We start from the raw sequence: 21,779 nt of genomic DNA on the forward strand, positions 1-21,779 counted from the left end.
TGCAACTCATATAGACTCTTCGATTATTGTCATGAGGAAGTTTTAGCGCAGCTGTGTGTGTTTGCTTGCAGTGTTGTTGTTTGTATTAGTGTGTGTGAGAGCCAGAATAAAGATGAGAGAGTGAGTTTCCTTCGTCTGTCCCTGTGGCAGCAGGTGTGTAAATAAAACCCTAATAAAAATGTGGATGAATCAAAGTGCCGAGGGACCGGAACGCCACTCATCTGTGCGCTCCCCTCCTCGTTCTCTCCGTCAGACTCCCGACATCGATCCCAGCTCATCTGCTCATCATCAACATCCCCCGGCTGCTCCGGATTGCTGCTCTCCCTCCTCTCCGGCCTGCTGGGGCACTCGTTATAATTCTGGGTCTGTAGGCCGCGAGTGTTGTGGCATAATTTCGCCAAGTGTCCCGCTTCTGTGCTGGCTGACAGCTGAACCCAAATCCACTGCTTCACTGAGCCGGATTATAGAGCAGCATGCCTGGTTTGTCTCGTTTCCCCTCGCTGTTGTTACCTGTCAGCAAAATGAGCCCAGGAACTGATGGGGAAAGTTGGGATGAAAACGGCCCCGAGCTAAAGGTAAATTAACTGAGGAAATCACATCCGTAAGAGGAAGGAACAAAATACTCCACAAAGTAATTTGCGGTCGAGGTAGATGAAAAGGCGGGCAAACAGCCAGCAATCATCACAAAGTAATCAGTGATTCCAGTAAACTTATTTTTAGTAATAAATGGGTATAATAGCAGATACTGAGGTACTGTAAAGGCTGGAACTGTAATTTGTAAATCTAAATTACTTTTAATATCAGAGTACTGTATATGAAAAATACTCATTTTAATATGCGAGTGTATGAAAACACTTATTTTAGTATAGGAGTATATAAAAAACACTACTTTTAATATGAGTATATGAAAAAACACTACTTTTAATATGAAAAACACTACTTTTATCATTAGAGTATATGAAAAACACTACTTTTAATATGAGTATATGAAAAAACACTACTTTTATCATTAGAGTATATGAAAAACACTACTTTTCAAATGAACGGCAAATCCGTTTCACTATGTACTGCAATTTAGGTGTTTAGCTTAAGGCACCCTTTGGTGTCTGTGCGACGCATCGGGTTTTCAACTAACTTCATTGTAAACCCACCTACGTAACGTACCCTCATACAACGGTTTGTATGATATCTTACTAAAAAAGTTCCTCCTCAGTTTTTGTGCGTTTTGATACGCAAGCCAGCAACACATGTCAATTTCTGCTCGTTACACAAATACAGTCTTTTCAAAATAAACCTCTGTCTTCACAGGAAACAACTTAGTTAGGTTGAGGCAACAAAACTGCTTAGTTAGGTTTAGGCAACAAAACAGCTTAGTTAGGTTTAGGCAAGAAAACTGCTTAGTTAGGTTTAGACAACAAAACTACTTAGTTAGGTTTAGGCAACAAAACAGCTTAGTTAGGTTTAGGCAAGAAAACTACTTAGGTTTAGGCAACAAAAACTACTTAGTTAGGTTTAGACAACAACACTACTTAGTTAGGTTTAGACAACAACACTACTTAGTTAGGTTTAGGCAACAACACTACTTAGTTAGGTTTAGACAACAAMACTACTTAGTTAGGTTTAGACAACAACACTACTTAGTTAGGTTTAGGCAACAAAACTACTTAGTTAGGTTTAGACAACAACACTACTTAGTTAGGTTTAGGCAACAACACTACTTAGTTAGGTTTAGAAAAAGATCGTTGTTTGGGTTAAAATAACCACGGCCCGTGTGTGCTTTTGCTTCCTGTGTTTTTTCCTTTTATCACTCTTTAAAATACATCACCTGAATTCCTCGTTTACTCCCAATCATAACTACGATCACCTCTTCCCCATCTTTGCCAGTCACCAGACCCTAATCTTCTTGTTCACATGTCCCTCACTACCCATAATCCCCACAGTATGTTGCAAACCATTCACTACTGTGTTTGTTCCCTCCTGCATGTTTGACCTGCTGTCTGTCTGTTACCTGCTGACCACAAAGTCACTCTAATATAAACTTGGGTCGTCTTCCCTGCAACCATTCATTTTTGTTTCATGTGTTGTTATTTTACAGTTTAAAGCACCTTGGAAATGAAACCGGCACCTTCTGTTGAGGAGTGTTTCTATTTTCTCAATGAGTCAACAAAAGGTTTAACAATAATATATGTGTGGTTCTCCAGATGAACCAGCAGTCCTCCCCCTCATGAGCTCGTCACTCTCACTGAACACGGTCGCGGTAATAAAATGGTCAGTTAGTTAAATGACTGATTTGCATAATAACATTTAGTCGACCTTTTGGTTTGATCAGTTTGGTTTGTGTGACTCTCAGGCTACATGGAGATTAATGTTTCCGTAGGGGATGTTTAGCGGTTGAAGATTTATTAAAAACTGACTTTGTGATTTGGTAGAATCATAAAATGTTGCAGCCCAAAATATTAATCAGTGGAATAGACTCATTCATTTAGGAATGGGTTGATGTTGTCTGAGCTGCTGGGGTTCTTCATTCATTTCCTAAACATTAACAGAATATCATATGTGTTGATATGTATTCAGATGTTCCTTCATTTATTGATCATGTACAGGTACAGTGTTGTGTATAGTAGTAGTTATGGATTATTGGGGGATTGTATATATAGTAAACTTTTAGATAACTTCTTCAATTGTTGAGGGAAATGTGGAGGAGGTTTTATATAATCAGCTGAGGATGTTTGGATGCTGAATTGAGCATCAAAAGTCTCCATTTGAAGTCAATCTTCTCCTTAAAAAACAGCAAATGACTAACAATAACAATGCCAGTTAGAAGTATTTGCACAAACAAATATTGAATAATGTTATAAAATGTGCATTTGGCTTCTTACTCACTGGCACAAATACCAATTTAAAAATACAACAAATGAAAGAGAATAATAATAAAAAAGGACAGCCAGTGGACAAGGATTAACATCTGTTTAACTTGTGTGATTGTGTGTGTGTGTGTGTGTGTGTGTGTGTGTGTGTGTGTGTGTGTGTGTGTGTGTGTGTGTGTGTGTGTGTCTTACCTTGTTAATGAGGGACCCCCTCCTCCCTCCCTTTCTCTCCCTGTCCCTGTCCCTCTCTCTCTCTCTCTCTCTCTCTCTCTCTCTCTCTCTCTCTCTCTCTCTCTCCTCCATACATCGGAGGCTGTGAGCTGCAGCGGCGGCAGAACGCGGTGCGGATCCCGATGTGTGTGTCGATCTCCAGAGGGGGAACAGGATAATCCTGGTCGGACCTGCAGTGGACTGGATCTCCGCTGTCTGCACACTCAGAGCCAAGGCGCTTCTCACGTTTCCACCAGGGGATATTGTTCATCTACCCGCCACAGGTATGGTCTTTTTGCACAAGTTTGCATCGCTGCGGGGCTCTCCGCACCTCTGATCAGCCATGGATATAAAAACCTATACGGGTCCATGGCACAGCTCATGGCTCTTAGACTAAACCCACGTTGATTCATGTTGCTGTTGTTAATTATGGACGACAGGTTAAAGGAAAAAGCTGCCATAAATTAACTTGGGAGTCACGTCTTTAGCAGCAGACACTCATATATGTTGGGTCTTGTATTCACGTGTCAGAGAGCGGGACTAGAAGTTTTTATGGTCAGTAATGAGACGCGTCTGTCGGCCAGCTGTCACTAAAAGAGAGAAATAAATGATTCAATTGGACGTGTGGATGCTGAGCCGGTCTGTCGGTCTGGATGTGACTGAAGTTGACTGCTGAGTTAATGACTCTTCACTTTACAGAAGGATGAAGTGTCCCAATTGAGAGTGCGTGGATTTATGTGGATTTATTATGTTGCAGTTTCTATAAAGCTTGTTTGCGTCGTTGGTGATGATTCGACAGATCAAATGTAACACCACTGGAATTCATCATCATTTAGCTAAAACTAAATATTAAAATATGCGAAAAACCATATTTTCTTTATTTTGCACACCAGCAGCAGCAGCCTGGTCTGCGTCTTTACGCACCACGAGTTTTTGCCCCAAAAAGTTTGCAATCATACCAGTCGCTCTCTTTATGAGCACTGACACACACACTTGTATACAGCAGTTTCAACTGCTCTGTCCACCGCCAGTCACGCGCTTTTCTCCCTCATACAGGACTCCGATCAAAAAAAGTGCAATTTAATACCTTTTCTGTTATTGTTTAAAGACCATCATTTAAGACTCTATACATGCAAAATATATCAAACGATGATTCATTCGGCACACCACAACTCATAATACACAGTGAGGTTGTCTATGTAAAGGTGTTGAGGACGTATAGATATTGTCAGCGCAACGAGGCTTCAGGTCAAAGTGATTAAAATCCCAATAATTTGGTCTTAGTTTGGCAGAGCCTGCTGCTCTATCAGGAGCAGCAAGCAGGAGTTTGGGAAGTCATTAAGGTTAATAGAGTTATGTCAGCGCCTAATACCTGTGTGTGTGTGTGTGTGTGTGTGTGTGTGTGTGTGTGTGTGTGGGTGTGGGTGTGTGGGTGTGTGTGTGTGTGTAAGGGAGTGTTCTTCAAGTGACTCAAACTCTTCTGTTTTAATAATGAAATAGAATTAAAGAGCCCATTGTGCTCATTAATTTCTTTATATTTCTGAAGGGCAACATCTCCCACATAGGCTGCACAACATTAAAAAAGTTTTAATGGCACCACAAAGGGGCCCCTCTGCCCTGGTACAAGCCTAAAGAAGCATCTCCTGGTTTTATATAGAGGACTCCTGAGCTGTGTGTCCAAATCGGTAGCCCATACAAACGCACCGTAGCACTCTACTGCAGCCTCTGGCGACCGGCGATAAGGCTGGAGGGGGGCCGGCTCCCACTCTGAAGCCTTTGAGCGACCGTGCAGCTTTTTTTGGGTGGGGGGGGGGGAGGGGCAGGCTCTGTGACCACTTTGATTAGGGGATAATAAACCCAGTTATAGAGGGCTTTCAGGTGACGTAGAGTTCCCCGCATAAGCTCTTACTTCTTGGCCACCACCAAATATCATCACAAACTGCAGTGGAGGGAAAGAAAGAAAGAGTTAGCTCTCAGTGAATTTATGTTAATTGTAAAGTTAAGTCTGACTGTGAGTTTAACAAACATTGTGAAATGTTTTGAGGACGATCAGTTGCGAAATGCATTTTGCTTCCTGTGTCGTTGGGCAGGTTATGTGTTTGGCAACAGACCAGAAGGTGGAATCTTTTTATTTTTTCTTACTATAGTATCGATTCAACAGTAAATTATACTGACAGAGTAAATATAAAAAAAATATGCTCCTTTATGGCCTCTTTAAATGTGCCCTCCGGCGATCGTTGGGCGACTTTGCAATTCTGTTGCCTGTCGATGTCGACCGCAGGTGACTTTACATCTCACCATCAACAAATCCGACAGCTTCCTCCGACCACAGGGAACAATTTTAATGCGTTGATGTGTTAACTCCCCGAGCAATAAAGCCTGTAATTCCAAAAAGCACTGACAAGTCTCAGTGCAGCTCGTGCTGATACACATATAGCTGTCGTTTTGCAATCAGCAGGCAACTTTCAATTTGAGTTCTTTATGGAAACAAATCTACGCCGGTAAAATATTCACAAGTAACTTGACTGAATCCATCAGCTCACAGCAGTTACATTGAGCCATTTATGAACGGAGCACTGCGATCCATCTGCAGAGTCTCCTTAACCTCCCCATCAGAGGCCTCCGCCTATTGATTATCCATTGATCTCCTCTGAGGATTTAGAGATTGGTTAGAGACGCAAGAGGAAGGTTCATCCAGTTGTAGGGTGCAGTTTGCTACGCAAAGCGATGCTTTTCAGCCGCTTTAACGTCGAGATATGATCTTATTTTTCATGTTTTAATTCATGTTTTTCTTACTGACCGGTAGGTTTACACGTATTGGCGAACGGGGCGTTGCCTCGTAGTTCGTGGGCGAAGTGTCCCAAGAAACACCGATTTTTCACAGAAGTTTTTGGCGTCTAGAAGACACATTTACGAGATTTCCTCTGGAAATAGGAATATAATTTCTGTTGCAGTGAACAGTGTAATAAAGGACATGTAATTTAATGGATAAAAAGTGTTAGGTCGCTTTTGAAGATCGCTTTTGTGGTTCATTTGGATTCAGTAGAACTTTCTGTCCGTTTGCCATTGGCCATCTGCAGGACCCCTGAAAGTGCCCCGGACCACACCCAGAGAACCCCCTGCTTTAAGTGAACAAGAGATTGTCTGTTGCTGGAAAGATGTATGGGAAATGCTTGACAATTGACAAGTCGCTATGCTTCACCAGGGCTGTGTTTTTGATGCGTTTAATGTGTATGTGCCGTGAGAGAGAAACAGTGTGTGCGTGGGTGTGTGTGTATGCGTGTGTGTGTGTGTGTGTGTGTGTGTGCAGCAGTATTAGTATGACTCTAAGATATTAGGCTCTGTCATGTTCGGTAAACAGCCATTCATCATGCATTCCTCTCCCTGTGATGGTACCCGCAAGATCCAATCCATTAGCCATACGCTGGGTGTCCACTCAGTGTGTGTGTGTGTGTGTGTGTGCGTGCATGCATGCGTCATAATTCATTATAAGGCCTAAGGAAGGTATGTGAAAGTGCACCTGCATTTGAAAGAGAGAGGGGCAGATGTTGCAAAGAGAGAATAGTTCTGTAATATTCACGTTATAAGAAATGATCTGCGCCATAGATGTGTCTATTGTGTGTGTGTGTGTGTGTGTGTGTCTGTGTGTGTGTGTGTGTGTGTGTGTGTGTGTAACAAGGCCGAGGATTGATGGATGATAAGCTGAATTGATAATGACAGCAACACACCTATTGTCGACCACTAGATGCCCAGTCGCCTCTGCTGCTGCTGCTGCTGTTGTTGTTGTTGTTGTTGTTGTTGTTGTTGTTGTTGTTGTGGGCAGAGTGTCGGCAGACTACATGTTGTCACCGGCTTCTTCTTCACCCGCTAGATGTAAAGACGCAGACGCTTCGCGCTGTCCCATCCGGTTTCCTCCGACCACTCTTAACAAAGTATGCCTTCTGCTAGCAGCTTTCTACAATAGCACCAGTTCTATCAGGACTGGAGGGCATCTATTCATTGAAAGAAGAGCAAAGAACGGCACTGAAGGATCTGTCTCGATGGAAAACATGTTTTCGCTCCCAACTGGCTTTGGCAAGAGTTTGATTTACCAACTGGCTCTGATGGTCTGGATTGGTTGAAGTCAGCCCTTGATGGACGGTGATACACATTCAATCAGCTGCCAAGTGTTTTTTTGCCGGGTTAGTTAGATGCTGGTGTGTTCTTCACTCTTGAGGACCACTAACAACGCGCTGTCTGCCCATCACACGTAGGCTACTACGCTCTGTTTACTTTGCCTCTTGTTCCCCTGCTGAGGCTCAGCCCGCCAGCTGCTGTTGACCAAGCACAGACATTCACACGCCCCCTCTGGCTGCCTGAGAGCCAATGGATGTTTGCAGTGTTGGTGAAAAAAAATGCATCACACTTCTAAATGCAAAATATAGCGGACTTAATGCGAGGATTGTCCACGCCATCATTAAGCGCCGACCCTCGCAGAAATGACCAGATGACAAACTTTATGTCACGCAGACTCTCACGGCTTCATGGAAAAGTTAAACTCGGGGTTTCTTTTTCTACCTTGTGGGGGTTCAATACTTCTCGCATTGACGTTCAATGTAACTCGTACACTTCAGCTTCTTCCAAGAGAAACATTTTGTTTCTGAGGACTGTTGTGAGGAGAACCCCTGGTTGGCTTCCCACCAAACAAACACGGTGTTATTGCCACCGGGACTTGAACCTCACATGTCTGCAGTGGTAGAAAATGATTTTATCTCTTCACTGTGATGCACTGTATTCTTTCTGTCGTTCTTCCCCCTAAAACATAATAAACCCTTCACCACCCATTTTCCCTTCCACTCATGATTTATATTACGACCTCTCACAGAATGAGGCTATACTCCTCTCTCTGTACCTGTAAACACTAAACGTCTTGTTTCTTTCTTTCTTGTTGTTTCCCTTCTTATCTGCATACAGCACTCCCATAAGGCGAGGGAACGCTTGTTAAAGACATCAGTGCTGAAGTTGGCTATTCTCAGAGGAGATAACAGGGATCAATTTTCACAGATCGCCTTCACAGCTTTCAGCGAGTTCACTGCATATAGCCGCTGAAAACACACACACACAAAAAGGGCTTATAAACACTGGGGCAGCATCCAAATAATCTCTCTGTCTAAAGGCTTGTGATAATGCCTCCAGGCTTTATGTAGAGTGCATTAGCAGAAGCAAAAGAAAATGCTAAACGAAAAATAGTCCGAGTCTGCATTTGTTCATTGTTTTTGCTGCATCACATAAATGCATATACATGGTATACATCCAGTGTATTGTTGGTCTAAATGAAAACACTTTGGGATGCATGAGTGAAATGCTGTCCTCTGTTTTAGCTTGTTATTGCTTTAAAAACCACCGCAGAAGATCAGCTGATGCCTGCTGTGCTGTTTCGGTGAGACAGAGGACATCAATTCTCCCTCGTCCTGCAAGAAAATTAAAAAAATTGTACATCAATTTGGACTGACACAAGCTAAATGATGGTGATTGCCACCTCTCCGTGCCCAGCTGATGATGCTCAACTCCCTGCTCTGCTCTCCATTGATCCATCCACCCGGGCACATCGTCGTCCCCCCCCCAGCGGGATGACTACCACCGATCAATCCAACAGCTTTCACCCGACAAAGACAACAAGACAAAGTGTGGGGGGGGGGCACTAGAATATACTACTTTGTCAGACTCTGCTGTTTGTAATCATGGATTCGGTTTTACCATCTCTGTCGACTTACAGCCCTCTTCCTTTCTCATTTCTATTTTTATCGACAGGTCACCTGTAACTGGTTGGAGAGAGGAGAACAAATGGAGAGGAAGAGGATGAGAGAGAGAGAGCAGGACCCGTGAGATTCCTCCTGCACAATGGGAGCCCTTCGCTTTGCTGGCTTTTGATTTGAAAAGAATAAAGGAGACTTTGCTTAAAGAGGGCCAACGGGATTTTTGACATCACTTCAGTGTTTTGCCCTTTTAGTGGAAGTCCTCTTTTTCGTCTGCGTAGGAGTAATCATGGCTGCACACTCAACATAAAAACAACTTTCATCCCTTTGTCTGTCTACGCCCGGCTCCCGCAGTACCCCTCACCTGGTGTCAGCCCATTGCCATGGAGAAGACGTACTCACTAACTGCCCACTACGATGAGTTCCAGGAAGTGAAATATGGCGGCCGCTACAGCAGCGACATCCTCAGCAACGGCATGACCCTTCACCTGGGGGGCAGCCTGGACCGCCACGCGGGACGGAGCCGGGGAGGGACGATGTCAAATGGCAAAAACCGAGACCTAAGCAGCACCAGCAGCGGCGGGGGGCTTCCTCGGTGGAGCCGGAGGGAGATCTGCCTCCTCTCTGCGCTGGTCTTCGCGGCAGGCATGTGCGTCATCTTGGGCAGCATGCTGGCGCTCAAGTACATTTCCCTGGACGCCCAGCAGGACCCGCAGTGCCGGCAGGACTGCCAACGCAAGCGCTCCCTGCTGCGGGCGGCGCGCTTCGTTCAGGCCAATATTGACCCGACCATCCAGCCCTGCCAGGACTTCTACTCCTTTGCGTGTGGCGGCTGGCTGAGGCGCCACGGCATCCCTGACGACAAGCTCAGCTACGGCATCATCACCGCCATCGGGGAGCACAACGAGGAGAAGCTGCAGCGCCTCCTGCTGGAGCCGATACGGCGGCGCGGCGCGGACTCGGCAGAGCGTAAGGTGAAGGAGTTCTATCGGTCCTGTGTGAGCATCCAGGAGATCGACAAGTTGGGATCTGACCCCATGACGGAGGTGATAGACAGCTGCGGGGGGTGGGACCTGGTCGGGGCTCCTCCCGGTGCCGCCGGGTGGGAGAGGGAGGGCGCCCCGCTGAGGCCGGACTTCAACGAGCTTCTGTACAGGACCCAGGGTGTTTACAGCACCGCCGTCTTCTTCTCCCTCACTGTCAATGTGGACGACAAAAACTCCTCCAGGAACGCAATCAGGGTGAGAAAGGTTTGAGTTTCTGAGTGTGTTATTCTAGCAACGTAGCCAGGTGGAAAATCCTCATAGAAGTCACAGTCACATGACACTTACTGCTTTCCTTTTAGGTGCATTATCAGCTCCTTAACCCTCTGAACCCTGAGCAGCTTCGGGGTGTGTTTCACTGCGACATTAAAGTATGGAAACAGCACCATCATGGCTAGAATTAGAGAGAACTCAAACATTTTCTGCAGTATAAAACAACAACAATGCCTTAAATTGTCAAAAAAAAAAACGCAAGTTGAATTTCTTTGACAATTTATTTTACAAAAATTTGGAAAACAATGGAATCTGTACCTGTATGTCCAACATTTATCCAAGTTGCCACAAGTGTTACCAATGTTGAATAAACAAATTGAGGCTCCACCTGTATAATAAACTATTTACATATTTACAGCCTCTACTTCCAGCCTCTCCTCTCTGCTGTGTTCATCAGCCTGCAGTTCACTCAGAGATCACAGATTTATTGTCATGTAACTGTTGGTCTCATCCAAATCATTCATGGCTTCCTAGTTGCGCTGAGGAACTCAGAATTTTATGTTTTTACAGGATCTGTCTTCTTGAAACGGTTTCTTTGAGGCGGAATTGAACCTTTGAGGTTAAGTGAGGCATGTAGAACAAAATGTTTTTGATGAAATATCACAATTTTAAGCTTAGATTCGGTTAATTTTTCTGAGGGAAACGTTCATCACACATTATGTGTTCAAGGACCGTCGGAAAGATGAAAATCTGACGATTATGACAGTTTTTACAGCTTCTGGTTGTGATAAACGGTGCAGTTTTGGCGATTGGGGTGTTGGCGAACATGCTTTTCTATCCCGCTGGCGGGTTTTGGGGTTCAGCCTTGAACTTAATATTTAAACTTTTGTTTCGTTTAAGTTTTTATAGACGGACATCCAGAGGTTTGTAACATCTGGTCTGATGCACAGTTTGAAAAAAGTCATTTGAATTCACTATTATCAGGGAAAACAACCAATACTGGATCTGGCCTTTGAAAACCAAAAATCTCCAAGATGTCAACTTTTCATGAGGAAAAACAGCCCTGTTTACACCTTTGTGACAAAACATTCGACAGATTATCAAATGGGCTTTAGAAGTAAGAGAGGCTCATTAAATAATACTTATTCCCTCAGTTCATTTCAAACATTTTAAATCAACAAATTTGAAGAATTTGCACCGAACAGCAACAATATTTAAGTTAAGTAATATCTAAGATTTAATAAAAGACGACAGTTTGACACAGATAAAGACTCTACGTGTAGGCATTGCATATTACAGATATACGGATTATTAAAATATTAACCGATCCTCTGAATGTGCATCTGTTGAGAGCTTAGCGACACACATGTGACAACAGACCAGAATGAATGTGCTGACTGTGTGTGTGCAGGTCGATCAGGAGGGCCTCACGCTGCCGGAGAGAAGCCTCTACCTGGGACAGGATGAGGACAGTCTGAAGGTAAACATGCTCATCTTCAACGCCATCCCATCATCTCCCTCTTTCTGTCATCACCCTTCAATCTCCCTTTTTTTCCTCCCTTTCCTCACAGCTTTTCTTTTCCATGTTAGTTATCCCTCCCTGTCCCGCTCTACTTCCAATCATCTTATTTTCTCCCTGAATTCTTCTTTTTTTTCCCCACTTCCTGTTTCCCTCAATCCCAGACAGCAACCTCCGGTTCTGAAGAGTGAAGTCAAAGCTTCATGTCTTAAAGCTGCATTCTCTCTAATGTCCACCAGGGGGCGACTCCTCTGGTTGTATAGAAGTCTATGAGAAAATGACTCTACTTCTCTCTTGATTTATTACCTCAGTAAACATTGTAAACATGAGTTTATGGTCTCAATCTCTAGTTTCAAGTCTTCTTCTATACAGCATGATGTTCATTTAGTACATGATGGTCCATTTAGAGTCACACAGACCATAAAGCAGGGGATGCTTTAGGGCGGGGCTACTGTGATTGACAGGTCTCTACCAGAGACGTATACGACGTCTCTACGTCACTCCTCCTCAGTCCATATACGGTCACTTTCGTTCACCAGTTACAAAAATTCAAGATGGCGCCGAACTCGAGGCTTCAAAACATGTCTACAAACCAATGAGTGACGACACGACGACTACGTCCACTTCTCACATACAGTCTGTGCTCAACCCACACTCTCTGCCTCCTTCCTTCATCTTTTCCTTCCTTTCCCTTATACTTGACTTCCTCTTGGCTCCTTATCTCCTTATCTCCTCCCCTCCTACCTCCCTCCTTTTCTTCTTTTTCCCCTCCTCCATCTGTCCTTCTGACTCTCTCTCTTCCTCATCAATCCACCTGTTTTCCTCTGTCACCCGCTGTGCTTTTGTTATCCCGTCCACTTTGCCACATGTCACCCCCCCCCACCCTCACCCCCCGTCACCGGCCATTACCGATGATGTCGCAGCTCCTCCTGTCTATTAGCGCTGATGTCATTGCGCCTCTCAGATCCTGGCGGCGTACAAGGCCCTGATGGAGCGCTTGCTGAGCATGCTGGGGGCTCACAACGCCACGCAGAAGTCCAAGGAGATCATACAGCTGGAGACGCGTCTCGCCAATGTGAGCTGATTTGCGTGTTGTTTGTTCATGCACATGCATGAGTGTGTGTGTGTGTGTGTGTGTGTGTGTGTGTGTGTGTGTGTGTTTGAGCAGTGTTGAGTAAAAATCTCCTCTCTCTCTCCAGATCACTGTGTCAGAATATGATGACCAAAGAAAGGACATCAGCACCATGTATAACCGCATCACCCTCCGGCAGTTACAGCGCCTCGCTCCCGATGTGAGTGTTGCACACACACACACACACACACACACATAAAAACCCATCATCTATATGTGTGTGTGTGTGTGTGTGTGTGTGTGTGTGTGCCGTGCATTTTGGGTAGAAGCAAACGTGATGGATTAAGACTTGAACCCCAACTGAGCATTTTAAGTAGTGTGGCGTGTGTGTTTGGGTGTGTGTGTGTGTGTGTGTGTGTGTGTGTGTGTGTTTGGGTGAGGGAGGGAGTGGTGAAGTGCTACACACACACACACACACAACAAACACACACACATAGAGGCCAAAGCGACTCACAAAAAGCTGTCCGCCCTGCGGGGATAGACGGGGAGGTTGAGCGATGGAATGAAAGGAGTAAGTAAAGAGAAAAGGAGGAAATGGTAGATGTTGGAAATGATGGAGGGAGGGGAGAGGAGAGGGGGAGACACTGGAGACCCAGGCAGGGAGGAGGGGGAGGAGAGGAAGGGGGGAGGAGAGGAGGGGGAGGAGGCTCTCCTCTGAAGCAGCGGGAACACGGACATGAAATCCTCAAGATGTTTCATGTTCGAGGGAGGGGAGGATGAGGAAAGGAGGGAAGGAGGAAATAGAGAAACTGGGCTTCTTGTGAGACGAAGATAAAGAGTTTGATTTTCAGCTCGTCTGCCAAAATAACTACACAAACAGAAAAAAGTCTGAATGGTTGTAAAGAAGAAGAGAAAAAGATGGGGAACGAGAGATGCTGACGAGAAAAAAGGAGAAGCAGATTAGAGGACGGAGATTCTAGCAGATGAATGAATTCAGTGTTTTGCTGCAATTTATTTGCTTTTACTGTAAAAAAACTAAAAATCGAATTAGCGTTACAAGGACGCCGGCAAGCAAACAGCTAACAACCCAAAAAAAACATTGTTCCCAAGAAGCAAAGTAGACACAAAAAGTGAAATGATGGAATTTAAAGTAGAGTAGATCGCTGTTGAGGATCCAAAGCAGGTTGTGCCGATCGCAAAGCGATTCCTACACAGAGTCTCGTATCATCTTGGCTTCATTGTGAACAACCAAAGAGTGTGTATTTGAATTGGACTTTTCTGGACACGTTAAACTATGAAATACTGGGATGTCAGACCCCTAATTACCACTGAAATTCATGTGTATATATATCTATTCTGTAAAGTTCATTTACATGTTTCATGTAGCATTGCATGACACTTTGTGTAGCAGGTCTGTTATCAACGGGTCTGGAATTGACCGGTTACATGCATACGGTCTTTTTCAAATAAATATCCGTCTTCACCGGAAACTCAGTTAGGTTTAGGCAATAAAAATACTTAATTAGGTTTAAGAAAAGATCGTCGTTTGGGTCCAAATAACCACGGAAGTGACGATACTGAAGTACGCAAGTTACGTGTCAAAAACATCGATGTTGACTCCTCGTTTCACACGAACAGCGGCCTCCTGGCTGAACCATCGCTGGTTGTTGGAACGAGATGAGTCAGGTTTTTTTCGTTATTAGACCACTGGGCTGTAACTCAGGTAGGCCGGGGTTCATGTCCCATATGATACAAACATCATGCCACGTGATGTTACGTTACAAGCCTACAAACTGTTTTTTCTGACCTGAACTAACTGGTTTTGTTGCATAAACGTCACCGCGACCGTTTCACAACGTTAACCAAGCGCAAAACTTATAAGCGTCAAGATACTATACAAAAGGCTGGCAAGACAAATAAAACAGTTCACATATATTTGTTTTATAACTCTTCCAAATCTCATAAATTCAACTTGGATGAAGTGACGTGGAAAAGGTCTCGGTGACGGACGTGACCACCAACTTCCTGACCGTCACCTTCGAGGAGAGCAGAACTTCTAAAGACTGGTGTCCTCTTGCCACGCTTCGCTTTCTCTGACCTGCATCAGAATCAGAATCAGCTCGTAGAACAGTGCGATTATGAAGCAAATTGTATTTAGTGTATGAAAGCAAATGATGTAATTAATAATATGTGCACGTATTATAAAGTTGGACATGATCTGTTTAATGTAGTGACCAAGTCAAATTAAGTCCATTTCACGTGTTTCTTTGTACAGAGCTTGTGAATTTTACTCTTTTTGCAATTTAGTTTTCAGTCTCACTCATGAGAATTGAGGCGGCGCTTTGATGAATTAATTCAATCTGTGGATTTATTATTTCTCCATAATTTAAAACCGATTAGACTGAATATACTCCGTTCACTTCAATGGGGTCGATATTTGAAGATCTACTCGAGCAAAGCCTCTCGGTTTGTTTTGTGTTTTTGGTTTAGTTCTTTTGTTCTCTTTCTCTAAATGATTTATGACTCGACCTAAACTAAGACGTTCCTCTTCTCTCCACAGCTTCACTGGAAACGCCTGCTGGACAAAATCTTCCACGACAACTTCTCAGAAGACGAGGAGATCGTGGTGCTCGCCACCGATTACATACAGAAGGTCTCTGACATCATCAAGACCACCTCGAAGAGGTAAAGAAAGAGAGGACAGGTGTGCTGGGTGGGGTGGGGAGGCTGGAGGGGGAGGTACGTGAAAAATCAATGAAATTAGACGCAGGCATTTTTTGACGCTGTACTTTTTGAGCGTGAGTAAGCGCTTTTGTTTGAGTTGTTTTGTGTGAGTGTGTGTGTGTGTGGGTGTGTGTGTGTGTGGGTGTGTGTGTTTCCTTTGGTTCAGGGCTGCCACTTTAGTTTTGGGCCACGATGCAATGTCACGAGGTGTATGGATTGTTTTTTGAGTGCTGCTGCTGTGCATGTGTGTGTGTGTGTGTGTGTGTGTGTGAGGTGAGTCTGTTGGGTGAACTTCCACTCCTACTGCAGCTGATTATTATTGATCTACACCCACACCGATCTACCACCTGCAGACGCAGACCAGACGCACATGGATGGACACACACACACACACACACACAGACTTTCTTTCCCCGTCTTGGTCTTGACAGCCTCCTGGGGAGGCCTTACGGGGCTGCTGCACGTCAGGATGTGTGTCACAGCGACTGACAGCTCGCCAATAGTCACTGTGCTCGACACAAATACACAACAGCACTCGGCCCTCTCGCAACGGCTGACTGGCCGGATGACTGGCGGCTGGATTACTTGCTTGTCATTTACGTCTGAGACTTTATACACACCCGTCCGTCCGTCCGTCCGTCCTATTCAGACATTTTGGTAATTCCATGAGGCACCAGTCATCGTGGCACCTTGAGTGTTGGTTAATTTTTATTACGTCGTCTCACCATTTTTCAGATTTACAGCCTGTGATTGATTTAATGCAGCGACTGGTGTAGTGTTGATCAATCATACACTTGGATGTGTAATAAACTAATCTATTAAGGAACAGTGTGGAGCATTTAGGGGATTAATTGGCAGAAATGGAATATATTATTTATGACTATGTTTTAATTAGTGTTTAAACACCTGAAAGTGTTTTTGTTTGCTTAGAAAAGCCATTTGTATCGACGTAGGGAGCCGAAGGAGCCATGTAGACTTTTAATGATTATTGTTTTGTTAGGACTTAATTTTAACTTTCTATACGATGAAGTTCTTATGAATTTATTTAGACATGCTACACTATGATTATTGTTTTTATTTTTTCTACATACTGTATCATAACTTTTTTACCTTTTTTGACGTACTATAATGTAACTTTTTGGACCTTTTTTCGACATGCTATAATGTGACTTTTTTTCGACATACTATATTATGACATTTTTATGGCATATCAAATGCATTCTGAACCATGATATGTGAAATCCTGACTTTTTTATACTGTCATGAAATATCACATCGCCACACAAAGGGTTAGGGTTACAAGTGACCAGAGTATTGAAAATGTGTTTAAAGTTGTTTTGGTGTCCAGCTAAATGAAAAAAGGCTCTAACATCTATTCGATCAGTCACTTTGTTTTTGATTACAGTCAGCGATATATTGTATGAAAATAATCATCGATAATTAGACTGAGTGACAGAGATGTTTGTACGATTTACGATCATTACCTGGTTGCTTTGAACTCAGTTCTGATTGCTGGGAGCAGCTTTCCAGTTCTGTCTCTTTGCTAACATTTGCGATTCATTTTGCAATAATGCTATTTTCATTAATCTCTGACCTGTGTCTTGGTATCTGCATCCAAAATCATTTCCAACAACATTTGACCCCAGGAGTCGGCTATCTTGATAAATGGATAGGTTAGATTAACAACAACAATAAGAACAAACAATACTTTATTCAGTTTTAATGAGATATGATATTTGTTTTTGTAGTGTAGTGAACGACATAAAACACGGAGCAAAAACACCAACTTGTGTGCAGGAAAACGGTAACTTCATGAATGGGGGGAAAAAGCATAATATTTTCACAGTTAAGTTAAACACAACCCACGATGTTCTGCAAAGAACAACACAGGAACACAGTGTTTGTCCACATGACAGAGTCTGCACAGCTCCACACATGATAAAACGTCATTTTTGGAAGTGTAAAAAGTCTTTTGCCTTTTGAAGGGCAGACGTCTGTTAACATTTTAATGTCAAACTATACGATGACTCTTTAATGACTTTTCTTATATTTTAATTGCATGATTAATTGCTGACTTTTTTTACACAACATACTCAGACTGTTTTGATAAACTATACAATGACATTTTATGACGTACTTTAATATGACTTCTTATATCTTGATGACATATTATTCTGCCCTATGAGCATCCTAACTCACCAGGATGTAGCACTGAGAGCTCTAGTAATGACGTACTATACTATGACTATTTAATGATATTTTAGTGACGTATACTTTGATTCTTTCATTACGTTTTCACGACTTTTGTTTTTGTACATTTAAAGGATAAACAGCAGCATCATGCAACATGCAGATGTTTCTGGCTTCTTTCCTTTCACAGTTTTACAAATAAAGATTATTCTTCTTCACTTTAGAATCCTTTTAAAATGTGTTACTCCGCTTACTTTATCAGCCACAACACAGGATGTGACTTTAGCTCAGCTCCCATCGGTGTAAACATCTCTTCTCTCTCAGATGTTTCTGTTTTGCGATTGATGTGTGATCGCTGTGGTGGTGATGAGCGGTTTGCTGTTCCTCATCTCTTCTCTCTGCTCTCAGTTCTCCCTTTTCTTTTGTAAAATGAACTTTTTATAAACACAACACTCCAACCCACTATATTGAGTTGAGTCGTGTAATTAAGGGATTCATAACCCCCCATCACCACCGTCGCATCCATCAGCTCGTTCACTCCTCCTCAGGTAGTAGCAGCCGGCGTCGATGCTCCATCTCTCTCCTCCTTGTTTACCAATCTTCTCTTCGAGTTGTCCGTTCATCCATCCCCTCTGATGGCTGCAGAAATAGATTCTACACTAAACTTCAATCATCCTCTGTCTCTGCCTTTTTGTTCCCTTCATGATCCGACATCCTTTCTTCTCTCCCTTTCATCACCCTTTCATTCACTCGGCTGCATCCCAGAAGTTTAAATTGACCTCGTTTCTCTTCAGTTGTATTTAGCGCTACTTGGTTCAGGAATCACATGACAGTCACATAAGCGAGTGATTACAAAAGATGCTGTATTTATCTTGCTAAACATGTCTCCTTTCACCATTATTGGTTTTAATTGCTTTCGACAAATTTGTGCTAAGATGACAATTTGTTTTAAATTGTGTAGAAGAGGTCAAAATAATCTTTTGAACTACAGCAGCTAATTGTGCTCTTTGGTGATTAAATGTTGGTTAGAAGCCCATTTCTGCCAGCAAACAAAAGGAACAGATAGGAATAATAAACGCAACAATAGTAAATAAAAACAACAGCCAAAAGTGACGTCAAAATTATATTTGAACATTAAAATATATTATAAAAGCATTCTCTCTCTGGCGACGACTCTACTTGATTTATTACCTCAGTAAACATTGTAAACATGAGTTTATGGTCTCAATCTCTAGTTTCAAGTCTTCTTCAATACAGCACGATGTTCATTTAGTACATTATGGTCCATTTAGAGTCACACAGACCATAAAGCAGGGGATGCTTTAGGGCGGGGCTACACGGTGATTGACAGGTCTCTACCAGAGACGTATACGGCGTCTCTACGTCGCTCCTCCTCAGTCCATATATGGTCACTTCCTGTCACTGGTTTCCGGAAAACCAACTTGATTAGCATGCAGCCCCTTTTAAGAATCATAAATTCTTTGGACTTTGTATTTCCTAATTTGAGAATATTTTGTTATTCCTAACATGAAATCTTTTTTCCTCGTGGGTGTGGGCTCCTATACACAGACAGTGGGAGGAAGCAGCTTGAAGACTTGTGACTCAGTGTTTCTCTTCACCAAACTCTTTTCTCTTCAGGCTGCAGCTCCCCAGCTCTCCATCTGTCTCCCTCTCTCTTTCCTCCAATTCTGCCTCAAATCCCCCTCAACGCCACTCTCCCTTATCTCCATCTGCACCTCTTCCATTGTTTTCCATCCATCCTCATCCTCGCCTCTGTCACCTCTCTAACCCTCTTGTCATCCTCCTCTTCACCTGCTCCCCCTCTTTCACTTTCTCACTCTCCATCTTCCTCCCACCTCCAGACCGTCTCCAGGTTCCGTCTCCCAGGAAGTGCTTTATTGGGGTTTAAACAAAGGTTCACACACACACACACACACACACACACACACACACACAGAGTCACACACAGTCACACACATACAAATGAAGGAATAGAGGTATTGGATTTCCTGAGGGGTGTTGCTCATTAGCATAGCTCATGAGAACTAGAAGATGCCCCGGTACCTCACATCAAGGGGTCTCTCCAGCGCAGCAAGCAAGACGCCTTCGTGCAAGCAAATAAATACAAAGACTGGGAAACTGAAGTTAGCACTCACAGTGGGACAACACCGGGAGTCTGAACCCTAACGGTGCAAAAATCCTGTCGGAAATATAAAAATAAAACAATCCACTTCCTTCTCCAGCTGCCTCATCTGTTAGGTGTACTATAGTTATACGTTTACTATTCTATTTATTTAATGAAACACAGTTTCAATATCAGTAAGGAGTCTGTATGGAAAGTGAAAAACAAAACATTCTTTTGTCAGTATTGTCTTTAGCGTGGTAATATTCGCTAATTGGAACAAAACACAGCAAACGAAAATACAGCTGGAGCTGATGGGAATGTCATAGTTTTGCAGGTATTTGTACATAAACCAAAGTATCATAATGTAGAAACGCTGACCTCATGATGTCTCGAGATGAGACCACAGTGATTAATATTCATCCGGGGGGGAACACAAATTTGGAGAAATCCATCCCTTTTATGTTGAAGTGCTTCAGTCAAAACGACAAACGTCGACCTGCTGGTGCAAGAGGGAAAGTCAGGGCATCGTTTTATCCTCTGGGGAGCATGAATAGAGAGCTGCAGGGATGAAGCATTGATGTAGTGTCACAGGAAGTTAGCAACGGACTGGTTCCCTCGACAAAAAGCCGATTTTTCCATTTTGGATTAGTGCAAAAAATAATCTCTGTGGCAAACAAACGTTTATGATACTTGTTTTGTTCAGCGAGATAATCTTAACTAATGAACTCCACTTTTATGTTTGAAGTGTAACATAAAAAGCTAACGTTAGTCTATAAAGGAACTCCACCACGGTCACGTGACTTCACGTCTCCACCACTAAGCTAAAGGAGGACTAGTGTTCTAGTGAGGACGTCTAGTCGCCTTATTTTTACTCTTTTTAAGACACGTAGAACATGACAAAACAAGAATGATTAAAGAACGATTAAGCCATCCGCATGATTGCCAAGCGGCTAAGAACACGCGCAACAAGCCATGTCTGAGTTTATATAAATCTCCTGCACGTCTGAACCACAAAGAAAGTAGAAAGAGTCCTGCACACACACACACACACACACACACACACAGAAGCCATTGTTTGGCTTCATGTGGTGGGAGTCGGGGGGTCGTGGCAGAGGTGTTGGCCCGTTGTGTCATTGTCCAGTAGAGCAGATGGAGAGGAGGTTCGGTTCCTCTCAAGGCCACTAATGGACCACAGAAAAACCTCTCACACACACTTTGTGTGAAGATATAACAAAGTTGAAAAAGGCCGTCGCAGAAATAACAGGAGAGGAAAAGTTTGAATTATTGTTAAATTGGAGGAACGGAGAGAATTTGCGCTCTGAGAGGTGAAAAGGTGACGGACGAGTAAAATCAGACAGTTGTGTGTTTCAGGATGACATGATGGACGGTTGAAAATCAATGGATCGTCCTTCCTTCTACTCTCCTGCTTGGCTTCTTATTGACCCCTATTTCTTACCACCTTATCTCCTTTCCTTCATCCATTCTTCTCTCTTTCACGTCCCTCCTATTTCTACTGCTTCATGTTTTTGTCCACATTATTTTTTGCTTTGTTGCGTCCCTCTTTCACTCGTTTTTTCACTCACCCATCGCCATCATCCTCCCTTCCTTTTACCACCCTTCATTCTCCTTCTGCACATCACTTCTTTTCTCTCCTCTTCATTCTTAGGTTGATGAGTCGATCCATCCATCCTACTCCCATTTTCCCATCCGTCCCTTCCTCAATCAGTGGGAACACACACTCTCCATCTTTACGGGTGCATCTATTGACCGAGTCCTCCTCCTCATTGTCCTCTCCCTCCACCCCTCACGTGTTCTCCCATTGATGGGTTTCTTCATCATACAAGTCTACTGACAAGAGCAGTCACACCTCCATCTCCTCATCCTCCATCCATCTTTTCTTTTCTCTGCCTTCACTGTGTGTGTGTGTGTGTGTGTGTGTATGCGGTCCCACACGCTCTGCAATGACTGCAGCCAATCCCATTAGCCAGATGAGCAGGCCTCCAATGAAGGAGAAAGCATAATGACACACCAGCATCACACACACACACACACACACACACACACACACACACACACACACA

General features: G+C 43.4%; 1 protein-coding gene across 2 annotated transcripts in view; it reads left to right on the forward strand.

The window, feature by feature from the left end:
- The first annotated feature begins 3,190 nt into the window (after positions 1–3,190).
- The window catches only part of ecel1 (endothelin converting enzyme-like 1), a 40,510-nt gene continuing 21,921 nt past the window's right edge, over positions 3,191–21,779 (forward strand). Inside the window, exons 1-6 of one of the 2 annotated variants that reach the window (XM_031860867.1) lie at positions 3,191–3,361; positions 8,868–10,053; positions 11,480–11,548; positions 12,552–12,662; positions 12,787–12,879; positions 15,220–15,344. In XM_031860867.1, the coding sequence (XP_031716727.1) occupies positions 9,196–10,053; positions 11,480–11,548; positions 12,552–12,662; positions 12,787–12,879; positions 15,220–15,344 (1,256 nt within the window). In that variant the 5' untranslated portion in view covers positions 3,191–3,361; positions 8,868–9,195. Of the gene's footprint in view, positions 3,362–8,867; positions 10,054–11,479; positions 11,549–12,551; positions 12,663–12,786; positions 12,880–15,219; positions 15,345–21,779 lie in introns of those variants that run through there. The other variant, XR_004213197.1, reaches the window with a different exon arrangement.

This window comes from Anarrhichthys ocellatus, unplaced genomic scaffold (genome assembly GCF_004355925.1).
Source record: "Anarrhichthys ocellatus isolate YVR2014 unplaced genomic scaffold, GSC_Weel_1.0 scaffold24, whole genome shotgun sequence".
In the NCBI taxonomy this organism is placed as follows: Eukaryota; Metazoa; Chordata; class Actinopteri; order Perciformes; family Anarhichadidae; genus Anarrhichthys; species Anarrhichthys ocellatus.